Genomic DNA, 13664 nt, shown 5'->3' with positions numbered 1-13664 from the left:
CCCAAAGAGAGTTAATAAAGTTGATATTATTATTTACCCAAGCCCTCCCTCATTTATTTGGGAGTAACGACACAGACACGTATCATAACGCATTATAAACCTCGTCAGGTGACGTCGTCCCTGCTGAGCTCGCCGGCGGGTGCCGTCTCCCTGCTGGTGCTGGCTGAGAGCGAGGTTGAGAAGAAGAAGTGGATGGGCATCCTGGAGAGCCTGCAGAGCATCCTGGCCAAGAACCGCTTGAGGAACCGTGTAGTGCATGTCCTGCACGAGGCCTACGACTCCTCGCTGCCCGCTATCAAGACCACGCTCTGCGCCGCCATCGTCGGTGAGTTGGGGAACTACTGAATAGACTGTGGGGCGTTTTCCCTCTAGTAAAAACACACCTGTGCTGTCAGCAAACGCACCGTAACATTTCAGATAGACCGAATGCGTGGAATTATAATCTGTACGGGATGAGGGAGATTATCATCGGGATGAGGGAGATTATCATCGGGATGAGGGAGATTATCATCGGGATGAGGGAGATTATCATCTGGATGAGGGAGATTATCATCTGGATGAGGGAAATTATCATCTGGATGAGGGAAATTATCATCTGGATGAGGGAAATTATCATCTGGATGAGGGAAATTATCATCTGGATGAGGGAAATTATCATCTGGATGAGGGAAATTATCATCTGGATGAGGGAAATTATCATCTGGATGAGGGAAATTATCATCTGTACGCGATGAGGGAAATTATCATCTGTACGCGATGAGGGAAATTATCATCTGTACGCGATGAGGGAAATTATCATCTGCGGTGTAAGTAATGTAACTTTTCTGTGAGGAGGAAGTTTTGTTGTTTTTGTAGTGGATACACGCGAAACACAGAATGCAATTGCAAATTGCCGTTTGAGATCTCCAATTATTAAAAAAGTTATGGTGCGTTTACTCAGTGTGTGTGTGTTTGCGAGAGGTGTTGTTGTGCGTGTGTGTGTGTGTGTGTGTGTGTGTGTGTGTGTGTGTGTGGGATGGCAGTGAGAGAGAGAAGACTGTGTTGACTGCTCCTTTGTCTCCCTGCAGATCGAGAGCGTATCGCCCTGGGAACAGAGGAAGGTCTGTTTGTAGTGGAGGTCACCAGAGATGGTAAGAACACACCTATCCCACGGCTAGTCATATACACTCATAGGGCGTTTTCACATATGACATTCGGTACCCTGGTATGGTTCTGAAAATTCAAACAAATATATTTTGCCTAGAACATTTTTTTCAAATATTCACTTTCCAAATGACGTGGGCGAGAAAGTTCCATGCGACTTGCTCTCTGAATTGTCACAATACATGTTACTCTGGTCCTGGATCTTAGACCCACCACCTGGCCAGGGTCCAAGATTTGTTTCAGCCAGGGTTGGTTTACGTTTCACAAGTGCTCTATAGTGCAGATCATCAGGGCACCAAATGCTCCAGGATCTGGATCATACAGGGATATGTGACAGCCCCCAATAGAGCCTCATATGACTCCTCTATGCAGAACAAAGGTCAAGTTTTTAGATTTCTGTCATTTCCAACATGTTTCTTATGTGTTATCATGTGATGTCAACGTGTCATGTTTTCTTTTGTGGTATATTGTCTCCGATTTCTTTCTTCATCCTAAGACTTTCTCCATGGTCTCTCCTCGCTTCCTCTCTCTTCGGTTCCTTCTAAAAATGCACTGGAGGAGAATCCAAGGTCCCTTTCATTATACCTTCTCCTCCATTTGGTTTTTCAAACGGGGGGTTGAAATCGAGGAGAGGAAGTGTTTTTGACAATTCGGAAAGCAACTATCTTACCTATTGACTCACAAATCATAATTTGTGATTTCTTTCAAAACACTACGATTCTCTGTGTCGTTTGCCCCTGTTGACTCCTTTTTCCCCCTTCAGTGATCGTGCGGGCGGCCGACTGCAAGAAGGTGCACCAGATGGAGCTGATCCCCAAAGAAAAGATGATGGCCCTGCTGTGTGGACGCAACCGACACGTGCACCTGCACCCCTGGGGGGTGCTGGAGGGGGCCGAGGCGGCCTTCGACATCAAGCTGACAGAGACCAAGGGTTGCCAGGCACTGACCACGGGCGTGCTACGCCCCGGGGGACCCGCCTGCCTGCTGGCCGCCGTCAAGCGCCAGGTCACTATTCATTTATTGATTTACCTATTTACACGTGCAGTGAAAACAATGCCAAACACACACATAAGAGTTCCAGTACAATACATGTCAAATGACGCGTGTAGTTGAAGATATGTGACTTAAATCCGAATAAATCTCATATCGACCCCATTTCAAAACAAACAACTTATAAAGGGAGCATTCATAAAGTCTTCATAAGCACTGTGACTTTTAATTAACTAGACAAGTCAGTTAAGAAATCTTATTTACAATGATGGCCTACACCGGCCAAACCCGGACGACTCTGGGCCAATTGTGTGCCACCCTATGGGACTCCCAATCATGGCCGGTTGTGATACAGCCTGGATTCGAACCAGGGTATCTGTAGTGACGCCTCTAGTACTGAGATGCAGTGACTTAGACCGCTGTGCCACTCGGGAACCCAAGCAAACTCCTGCTAGTTAAATCAAGGTCCTTTCAAACTTCTGCTAACTACATCAAGGCTGATTAGAAAGGTCCTTTCTAACTTCTGCTAACTACATCAAGGCTGATTAGAAAGGTCCTTTCTAACTTCTGCTAACTACATCAAGGCTGATTTAAAAAAAAAAAAATTTTTAGTCCTTTCCTTTTGCTGCTTTGCCAGAATGTCAGTAGTAACATCTCCTCTCTCCCCCTTCACCAGGTTCTGTGTTATGAGATCACCCGGGCCAAGCCACACCACCGCAAGCTGTGGGAGGTGCAAGCCCCGGGGGTGGCCCAGTGGCTCGGCATGGTGCGCGAGCGCCTGTGCGTGGGATACCCCTCAGGTTTTGCCCTGTTGGCCCTCCAGGGCGAGTCGTCGCCCGTCAGCCTGGTGAGCCCCGGGGACCCGTCGCTATCCTTCCTTGCCCAGCAGCCCCTGGATGCGCTGCACGCCCTGGAGGTGGGCACGACTGAGCTGTTACTCTGCTTCAGCCAGCTGGGTATCTATGTGGACCCCACTGGGAAGAGGAGCAGGGCCCAGGAGCTGATGTGGCCTGCCACGCCGCTCGCCTGCAGTACGTCACGTTTTGTTTTTGTTTTTGAGTTGTTGAGTTGTTAGGCAAGTTTTGGAGGAGAAATGCGCCTGGTCTAGTGGTAGTGCCGAAGTCTCCGGCACGTCTGAATAGGTTGGAATCCAGCCAACTGTCCTTGGACACAACATCTCCCTGTCTTTCATAGGTTGGCACCCCCGACTTGCATGGTCTGTGTGGGTTTTTGTTGTTTAAATAGCGCCCCTTGTGTGCACTTCAAGTAATACTGTATACCCCGGTGTGGCACTGAAACGGTATGACGGTATTAAAATCTGCATACTGCCCAAATCTAACAGTCTCTACCATTGGAAGTGAATACAGTCACAATACATTTAAAAAACATATATATATATATATATTTGTTTTACCTTTATTTAACTAGGCAAGTCAGTTAAGAACAAATTCTTATTTACAATGACGGCCTACCGGGGAGCAGTGTGTTAACTGTCTTGTTCAGGGGCAAAACAAAAACGTTTTTTACCTTGTCAGCTTGGTAATTCGATCCAGCAACCTTTCGGTTCCTGGCCCAACGCTCTAACCACTAGGCTACCTGCCGCCCCACTAGGCTACTTTACACCCAGAAACTGTTAGCTATCCAACTCTGAAGGCCTTCTGGTAAGTGCTGCATGCACTATTTTTTTTAGAAGGGACACTGAAAGACAAACTCAATATGGTTAACTTTCTAAAAGATGCTAACATAAACTGTATCTAGTATATTGTATCCTACAAATATATATTGTATCCTACAAATGTATCAAGCTGTGGAGGCCTCTGTGATTGCTCAGCGTGTCTTTCCTGTGTCCCCGCCAGGCTCCAACTCCTCCTACCTTACGGTGTACAGCGAGTATGGGGTGGATGTGTTTGACATACACACCACTGAGTGGGTCCAGACAATTTCATTGAGGAAGGTAAAAGCAGGGCTGTCCCACCCATATAACAGTCTGGGTTCAGTCTAACGAGCCATAATGGGGTGCCCTGGGATAACAGTCTGGGTTCAGTCTAACGAGCCATAATGGGGTGTCTTGGTACAACAGTCTGGGTTCAGTCTAACAAGCCATAATGGGGTGTCTTGGGATAACAGTCTGGGTTCAGTCTAACAAGCCATAATGGGGTGTCTTGGGATAACAGTCTGGGTTCAGTCTAACGAGCCGTATTAGGGTGTCTTGGGACAACAGTCTGGGTTCAGTTTAACGAGCCGTATTAGGGTGTCTTGGGACAACAGTCTGGGTTCAGTCTAACAAGCCATAATGGGGTGTCTTGGGATAACAGTCTGGGTTCAGTCTAACGAGCCATAATGGGGTGTCCTGGGATAACAGTCTGGGTTCAGTCTAACGAGCCATAATGGGGTGTCCTGGGATAACAGTCTGGGTTCAGTCTAACGAGCCATAATGGAGTGTCCTGGGATAACAGTCTGGGTTCAGTCTAACGAGCCATAATGGGGTGTCTTGGGATAACAGTCTGGGTTCAGTCTAACGAGCCATAATGGGGTGTCTTGGGATAACAGTCTGGGTTCAGTCTAACGAGCCATAATGGGGTGTCCTGGGATAACAGTCTGGGTTCAGTCTAACAAGCCATAATGGGGTGTCTTGGTACAACAGTCTGGGTTCAGTCTAACAAGCCATAATGGGGTGTCTTGGGACAACAGTCTGGGTTCAGTCTAACGAGCCATAATGGGGTGTCTTGGGACAACAGTCTGGGTTCAGTCTAACAAGCCATAATGGGGTGTCTTGGTACAACAGTCTGGGTTCAGTCTAACGAGCCATAATGGGGTGTCTTGGGATAACAGTCTGGGTTCAGTCTAACAAGCCATAATGGGGTGTCTTGGGATAACAGTCTGGGTTCAGTCTAACAAGCCATAATGGGGTGTCCTGGGACAACAGTCTGGGTTCAGTCTAACGAGCCATAATGGGGTGTCTTGGGATAACAGTCTGGGTTCAGTCTAACAAGCCATAATGGGGTGTCTTGGGACAACAGTCTGGGTTCAATCTTGGGACAACAGTCTGGGTTCAACGAGCCATAATGGGGGTGTCTTGGGATAACAGTCTGGGTTCAGTCTAACGAGCCATAATGGGGTGTCTTGGGACAACAGTCTGGGTTCAGTCTAACGAGCCATAATGGGGTGTCTTGGGACAACAGTCTGGGTTCAGTCTAACGAGCCATAATGGGGTGTCTTGGGATAACAGTCTGGGTTCAGTCTAACAAGCCATAATGGGGTGTCTTGGGACAACAGTCTGGGTTCAGTCTAACGAGCCATAATGGGGTGTCTTGGTGAATGTGAGGATGCATGTTCTAATCTCATGTGTCTGTGTGTGTGGGGGGGGTGAATGTTACAAGGTAAATGTGTATGAATGAAAGGAGTGTCTGTGCATATGTGTATATATGCCTGTGGTCTGTAGAGTGGATCGGTGTAACCCATGTCTCTGCCCCTCAGTTAAGGCCTCTGAATGTGGAGGGCAGTTTGAACCTGCTGGGCTCTGAACAACCGCGCCTCATCTACTTCAGCAACAACTCCACAGGTGCAAATATACCTCAATATACTGACTACATATACACTCACCTATACCACAATATACTGACTACATATATACCCCAATACACTATACACTCACCTATACCACAATATACTGACTACATATATACCCCAATACACTATACACTCACCTATACCACAATATACTGACTACATATATACCCCAATACACTAACCTCTACCACAATATACTGACTAAATATACCCCTATACACTCACCAATACCACAATACACTCACATATACCCCAATACACTCATCTATACCACAATATACTGACTACATATACCCCAATACACTCACCTATACCACAATATACTGACTACATATACCCCAATACACTATACACTCACCTATACCACAATATACTGACTACATATACCCCAATACACTCACCTATACCACAATATACTCACCACATACACTACCGTTCAAACGTTTGGGGTCACTTAGAAATGTCCTTGTTTTTGAAAGAAAAGCACATTTTTTGTTCGTTAAAATAACATCAAATTGATCAGAAATACAGTGTAGACATTGTTAATGTTGTAAATGACTACTGTAGCTGGAAACAGCTGATTTTTTAAATGGAATATCTACATAGGCGTACAGAGGCCCATTATCAGCAAACATCACTCCTGTGTTACAATGGCAGGTTGTGTTAGCTAATCCAAGTTGATAATTTTAAAAGGCTAATTGATCATTAGAAAACCCTTTTTCATTTATGTTAGCACAGCTGAAAACTGTTGTTCTGATTAAAGAAGCAATAAAACTGGCCTTCTTAAGACTAGTTGAGTATCTGGAGCATCAGGATTTGTGGGTTCGATTACAGTCTCAAATTGTCCAGAAACAAATAACTTTCTTCTGAAACTCATCAGTCTATTCTTGTTCTGAGAATTTAAGGCTATTCCATGTGAGAAATTGCCAAGAAACTGAAGATCTCGTACAACGCTGTGTACTACTCCCTTCACAGAACAGTGCAAACTGGCTCTAAACAGAATAGAGAGAGTGGGAGGCCCTGGTGCACAACTGAGCAAGAGGACAAGTACATTAGAGAGTTTCTCAAACTAGACAGACACCTCACAAGTCCTCATCTGGCAGCTTCATTAAATAGTACCCGCAAAACACCAGTCTCAACGTCAACAGTGAAGAGACGACTCCGGGATACTGGTCTTCTAGGCAGAGTTCCTCTGTCCAGTCTCAACGTCAACAATGAAGAGGCTACTCCGGGATACTGGCCTTCTAGGCAGAGTTGCAAAGAAAAACTGGCCAACAAAAAGAAGAGGTGAAGATGGGCAAAAGAACACAGACACTAGACAGAGGAAGATTGGCGAAAAGTGTTATGGACAGATTAATCTAAGTTTGAGGTGTTCACATCACAAAAAATAACATTTGTGAGACGCAGAAAAGATGCTGGAGGAGTTCTTGACGCCATCTGTCAAGCATGGTGGAGGCAATGTGATGGTCTGGGGGTGCTTTGGTGGTGTTAAAGTAGGAGATTTGTACAGGGTTAAAGGGATCTTGAAGGAAGGCGATCACTCCATTTTGTAACGCCATACCCTGTGGACGGCGCCTAATCGGAGCCAATTTCCTCCTACAATAGGACAATGACCCAAAGCACAGCACCAAACTATGCAATAACTATTTAGGGAAGAAGTAGTCAGCTGGTATTCTGTCTATAATGGAGTGACCAGCACAGTCACCGGATCTCAACCCTATTGAGCTGTTGTGGGAGCAGCTTGACCGTATGGTACGTAAGGAGTGCCCATCAAGCCAATCCAATTTATGGGAGGTGGTTCAGGAAGCATGGGGTGAAATCTCTTCAGATTACCTCAACAAATTGACAATTAGAATCCCAAAGGTCTGCAAGGTTGTAATTGCTGCAAATGGAGGATTTTTTTGACAAAAGAAAAGTTTGAATGACAAAATTATTATTTCAATTACAAGTCATTATTTATAACCTTGTCAATGTCTTGACTATATTTCCTATTCATTTTTGCAATTAATTTCATGTATGTTTTCATGGAAAACAAGGACATTTCTAAGTGACCCCAGACTTTGGAATGGTAGTGTACATCTCTATATACTCTCTAAAATATATTTACCCCAATACACTTACCTATATCTCAAATTTCTCTCTCTCTCTGTCCGTCCTGCAGAAGGTGACCTGGCCATCCCTGAGACTTCTGACAACAGTAAGAAGCTGATGGTGAGAACGCGTAGCAAGAGGAAGTTCCTCTTCAAGGTCCCGGAAGAGGAGAGACTGCAGCAGAGGAGGTAACCCCCCCCAACAATCCCCTTTGATACTTTTCTTGACTTTCGGACTGTACGGCAGTAATGTAGCGAGAGGAGACGGAATATAGGGGTTTAGATAAGGGAGTCTGAGTCGAGGCCTGAACCCTTGTCGCCAGGGGGGCACCACGCCATCAGATTCCAGCGCCGGTGGAGGTGACAACACTAACTATACGTCTGACTTAAATCAGAAATTAGTCTGTTTACTACCATTGTAGTACACTCACCCAGTACAACTTCAGGCGGCAGGTAGCCTAGTGGTTGGGCCAGTAACCGAAAGGTCGGAGGGTTTGAATCCCCGGGCCTACTAGGTGAAGAATCTGTCAATGTGCCCTTGAGCAAGGCACTTAACCCAAAGTTGCTCTGAATAAGATGACTCGAATGTAACTCTTCACAGTAATACACACTGACCATTGTAACCATGTGTGTTGTGTTGACAGAGAGATGCTGAGGGACCCTGAGCTTAGGTCCAAGTTGATCTCCAACCCAATCAACTTTAACCACGTGGCACACATGGGCCCCGGCGACGGCATGCAGGTCCTCATGGATTTGCCTCTGGTAAGCACAGCTGGTGCCAAAATGGCTGCCTCATACTGTATTCATAACCCATAGGAGATAGTTAAAGGACTCAACTTTGATATAACCCGTTTTAGCATGGACATTGTCATTGAGGCACATTTTCAAACATCAAAAGGAGAAGAAAATGTACTTTAAAATGGAGATGGCCTTAATGGCGCTGCCCATGCTGTCACAGATGCCATAATGGCACAGATACAAAGATAGGACCTCTTTCCATCTCTCTCAAAACCCAACTGACATTGCAGGAAGCAAAATGGGTTCCCAACCCCATGATAACCTGACTTATATTGTAGCAGCCAAAGTGGCTGTCTATTGCAAGTTAACTGACATTTGCTGTACCCAGGACAGCTACTGCAAATAACCGAACTGATACCGCAGGAATCAAAATGTCCACCCTGTGTTAACCTTCCTGAAATTGCGGGTGATAAAATGGCCGCCCCTTAAAACGTAACAAAGCAGGAGTCATAACAGCTGTTTTTTTAACGATAGCAAGACACCCGCTGGAGCCAAAATGGTGTCTCCTTGCATTTTCTGACACTAGCAGCTCCCACTACCAACTCCACAGAATAGCACTGCTATCCTACCATCCTAACTCCACAGAATAGCACTGCTATCCTACCATCCTAACTCCACAGAATAGCACTGCTACCCTACCATCCTAACTCCACAGAATAGCACTGCTACCCTACCATCCTAACTCCACAGAATAGCACTGCTACCCTACCATCCTAACTCCACAGAATTACACTGCTATCCTACCATCCTAACTCCACAGAATAGCACTGCTATCCTACCATCCTAACTCCACAGAATAGCACTGCTATCCTACCATCCTAACTCCACAGAATAGCACTGCTATCCTACCATCCTAACTCCACAGAATAGCACTGCTATCCTACCATCCTAACTCCACAGAATAGCACTGCTATCCTACCATCCTAACTCCACAGAATAGCACTGCTACCCTACCATCCTAACTCCACAGAATAGCACTGCTACCCTACCATCCTAACTCCACAGAATAGCACTGCTACCCTACCATCCTAACGCCACAGAATAGCACTGCTACCCTACCATCCTAACGCCACAGAATAGCACTGCTACCCTACCATCCTAACTCCACAGAATAGCACTGCTACCCTACCATCCTAACTCCACAGAATACCACTGCTACCCTACCTTCCTAACTCCACAGAATAGCACTGCTACCCTACCTTCCTAACTCCACAGAATAGCACTGCCACCCTACCATCCTAACTCCACAGAATAGAACTGCTACCCTACCATCCTAACTCCACAGAATAGCACTGCTACCCTACCATCCTAACTCCACAGAATAGCACTGCTACCCTACCAAACCTAACTCCACAGAATAGCACTGCTACCCTACCATCCTAACTCCACAGAATAGCACTGCTACCCTACCATCCTAACTCCACAGAATAGCACTGCTATCCAACCATCCTAACTCCACAGAATAGCACTGCTATCCAACCATCCTAACTCCACAGAATAGCACTGCTATCCAACCATCCTAACTCCACAGAATAGCACTGCTACCCTACCATCCTAACTCCACAGAATAGCACTGCTACCCTACCATCCTAACTCCACAGAATAGCACTGCTATCCTACCTTCTAGATGTCACCTTTCTCTACCTATTTACCACCTCTGCCCCTCTTCCTACGCTTTTCTGAGAATGACCCTGTAGTTCCTCCCTCACGCCCTCTTTCACTTTCTCCTCCCCTCCCTCTTTTTTTTCATCTGTGTCTTGTTCGTGTCCTTTGTTTCCGCTCTCTCTTTCCTTCTCTCACCCCTCCCCTCCCTCCCTCCCTCCCCGCCCGGCAGCAGAGCGAGAGCGCCGCCACCACCCCCTCCCCCTCATCCTCCCGCCACCACGCCCTGATCTCCCCACCGAGCAACTTTGAGCACGTCTATCACATGAGCCTCGTGTCGGCCGGCCTGTACCTGCAGAAAGAGCCCGCCTCTTCCTCCGCCACCTCCTCTTCCACCTCCTCGCTGCAGCACTGCAGCATGCCCCAGCTCTCATCCTCCTCCTCCTCCTCTCCCTCCACCTCCTCCCTAGGAAGGGTAGGCCTGACCTGATGCTTCCCCTCCTCCCTCTCCCCCTCCCTCCCACACTCTCCTCCTTTTGACACCACCTCTTTTGCACAATCCCAAATCGACACCCGCAGTAGCCCTTGTCTCCTAGTGATCTAGCCTCTATTCCTGGGGTACTGGTTGTTAAATCTGAGCCTGGAGGTCTGGGGTACTGGTTGTTAAATCTGAGCCTGGAGGTCTGGGGTACTGGTTGTTAAATCTGAGCCTGGAGGTCTGGGGTACTGGTTGTTAAATCTGAGCCTGGAGGTCTGGGGTACTGGTTGTTAAATCCGAGCCTGGAGGTCTGGGGTACTACTACTCTGCATACATTATTTTCATATATTTAGACCCTTTGCTATGAGACTCGAAATTGAGCTCAGTTGCATCCTGTTTTCATTGATCATCCTTGAGATGTCTATTAACAGCACTCCACCAATCAGGCCTTTATGGTAGTGGCCAGATGGAAGCCACTCCTCAGTAAAAGGCACATGACATCCTGCTTAAGACTTTCAGACCATGAGAAACAGGATTCTCTGGTCTGATAAACCAAGATTGGCCTGAATGCTAAGCGTCACATCTGGAGGAAACCTGGCACCATCCCTACGGTGAAGCATGGTGGTGGAAGCATCATGCTGTGGGAATGTTTTTCAGCAGCAGGGACTGGGAGACTTGTCAGGATCGAGGCAAAGATGAACGGAGCAAAGGACAGAGAGATCCTTGATGTAAACCTGCTCCAGGGCGCTCAGGATCTCCGACTGGGGCGAAGGTTCACCAAGACAACACTGGAGTGACTCTGAATGTCCTTCAGTGGCCCAGCCAGAGCCTGGACTTGAACCCAATCAAACATCTCTGGAGAGACCTGAAAATAGCTGTGTAGCGACACTCCCCATCCAACCTGACAGAGCTTGAGAGGATCTGCAGAGAAGAATGGGAGAAACTTCCCAAATACAGGTGTGCCAAGCTTGTAGCATCATACCCAAGAAGACTCAAGGCTGTAATCGCTGCCAAAGGTGCTTCAACAAAGTACTGAGTAAAGGGTCTGAAGCCTTATGTAAATGCAATATTTTCAGGTTTAAAAAATATATAAATCGGCAAAGAAAAAATCAGTTATTGTTTTGTCTTTATGGGTTATTGTGTGTAGATTGATGAGGGGAAAAAAACGAATCCATTCGAGTAATGCTGTAACGTAACAAAATGTGGGAAAAGTGAACTGAACTGTACTGTAGATCTTCCAGAAGACAATGAAATGGTTAATTGACCACGAAATACAAATGTTGCAATGGTCACGTCAGTTTTCTGGAGTTGAACCCCATTCAAAACCTGTGGTTTGAATTGAAGAGGGCAGTCAATTGATTTCCTTTGGTCTGATCTATCTGGACAGAGGAATGGTCTAAGATCCCTCCCGATGTGTCCTCTAATCTCATAAAACACTCATGAGAAAGGCCTAGGTGCCATTATCCTAGCAAGGAGAAGGTGCAAAAAGTATTAGAAACAGTGCTATTCTTCTGGAGAAAATTATTACTTGTTAAAACTCTAAGCAATTGTATAAAACAACCCCCCCGCCCCAAAGATTTGCATACAGTATAGCTCATTCTTTGTGTAAATGTTATAGTACCTTTTTCCTCATATTTATCAAGGGTGCCAATAATACTGGAGGTGTCTGTATTTAACCCTTACTCTTCCATATCCACCAATGAATAGGGAGCAGGTGCTTGGGTCGACTTGGGGTCGGTCATATTTCCAGCCCCCCCCCCCTTTTCTCTCCTTCCCATGGTCCCATACTTCCTCATGGTTCCTTTTTCAATTTTCTCGAGTGCAGTGAGTTTTTTCGGGAAGCTGGGGTGGTTTTATTTCGGCTGACGTCATAGTGAGTGTGTTTTTCTGTACTGGCTTGCAGTGTGGTTATGCCCTGTGTGATCTCTGCTTATTTGTCATGTTAAAACAGGGCAACACGCTTGATAAGCTTCCCATAGGTTTCAATGGAGAGAGAGAGAGAGCTATTTAAAAATGTGGCACAGCAAATTGGAAAAGCTCCCTAGAAGGTTTGTTCTATTAGTAGACGGCCACCAAAAGTCATGTAGAGATTTAGTCTCCATGACTATTTCCTCCCATTGAATTTTGCAAAAATGTACCGGCGAGAGTGTGACTTGTTTCAGTCAAACGAGTGATTTGCTGTGGAGTTTTATTACTGTGCGTATGAGCGTGTACAAGGCTGTTGGTTTCATGTGTGTGCATAAGCATCCATCTAAATGTCTTGATCGTGTCCAATCATGTACCTGGGGTTGTGTTCATTAGGCAACCAATGAAATTAAACTCAATGAAATGGCGATGTCCAAACTGGGACTTGTCCAATAAGAAACGCTCATTTTCATTGCAAAAATGTTACAAATGTTTTCCGTTGTGTGTCCTAATGAACACAAACCTGTTCCACCCATATAGTCACATATGTGTGTTTGTGTGTATGTGTGTGTGTCTTGGCGACTGCGTGGGGGTACAGAGTGTGATGCATTCTTCTCAGGATGACCCGGCCAAGGACAAGCCCCGCCCACTCTCCAGTATCTCCCGGCAACAGAGGAGCATGAGCCACATCACCCGCACGGCCTCTGGTGAGAGGACCCCGAGCACACACCTTCTGCATGTGAACACTGGTTACAACACACACTGCACACATTTCAACAAACACACTTTAGTAAATCCATTCTCTCTCTTTGTCATTGATACTAATTCTATGTGTGTGTGCGTCTCTCTGTGTGTGTCTCTGTGTGTGTCTCTGTGTGCGTCTCTGTGTGCGTCTCTGTGTGCGTCTCTGTGTGCGTCTCTGTGTGCGTCTCTGTGTGTCTGTGTCTCTGTGTTTCTGTGTGTGTGTGTCTCTGTGTGCGTCTCTGTGTGCGTCTCTGTGTGCGTCTCTGTGTGCGTCTCTGTGTGCGTCTCTGTGTGCGTCTCTGTGTGCGTCTCTGTGCGTCTCTGTGTGCGTCTCTGTGTGCGTC

The 13664-nt window shown here is 46.4% G+C and overlaps 1 protein-coding gene across 3 annotated transcripts in view; it reads left to right on the top strand.

Moving 5' to 3' along the window:
• LOC112249825 (serine/threonine-protein kinase MRCK beta-like) overlaps positions 1-13664 on the top strand; it is a 124192-nt gene that overhangs the window by 105828 nt on the left and 4700 nt on the right. For 2 of the 3 annotated variants that reach the window (XM_042319168.1, XM_042319167.1), the window contains exons 27-35: positions 109-325; positions 1068-1130; positions 1907-2148; positions 2810-3164; positions 3990-4087; positions 5611-5695; positions 7865-7982; positions 8438-8555; positions 13175-13283. In XM_042319168.1, coding sequence (XP_042175102.1) covers positions 109-325; positions 1068-1130; positions 1907-2148; positions 2810-3164; positions 3990-4087; positions 5611-5695; positions 7865-7982; positions 8438-8555; positions 13175-13283 — 1405 coding nt within the window. Of the gene's footprint in view, positions 1-108; positions 326-1067; positions 1131-1906; positions 2149-2809; positions 3165-3989; positions 4088-5610; positions 5696-7864; positions 7983-8437; positions 8556-10425; positions 11091-13174; positions 13284-13664 lie in introns of those variants that run through there. The other variant, XM_042319169.1, reaches the window with a different exon arrangement.

Source organism: Oncorhynchus tshawytscha, unplaced genomic scaffold (assembly GCF_018296145.1).
Source record: "Oncorhynchus tshawytscha isolate Ot180627B unplaced genomic scaffold, Otsh_v2.0 Un_contig_388_pilon_pilon, whole genome shotgun sequence".
NCBI lineage: Eukaryota > Metazoa > Chordata > Actinopteri > Salmoniformes > Salmonidae > Oncorhynchus > Oncorhynchus tshawytscha.
Note: the sequence above shows the minus strand (reverse complement) of the source record. Positions and strands in the feature narration are given on the sequence as shown.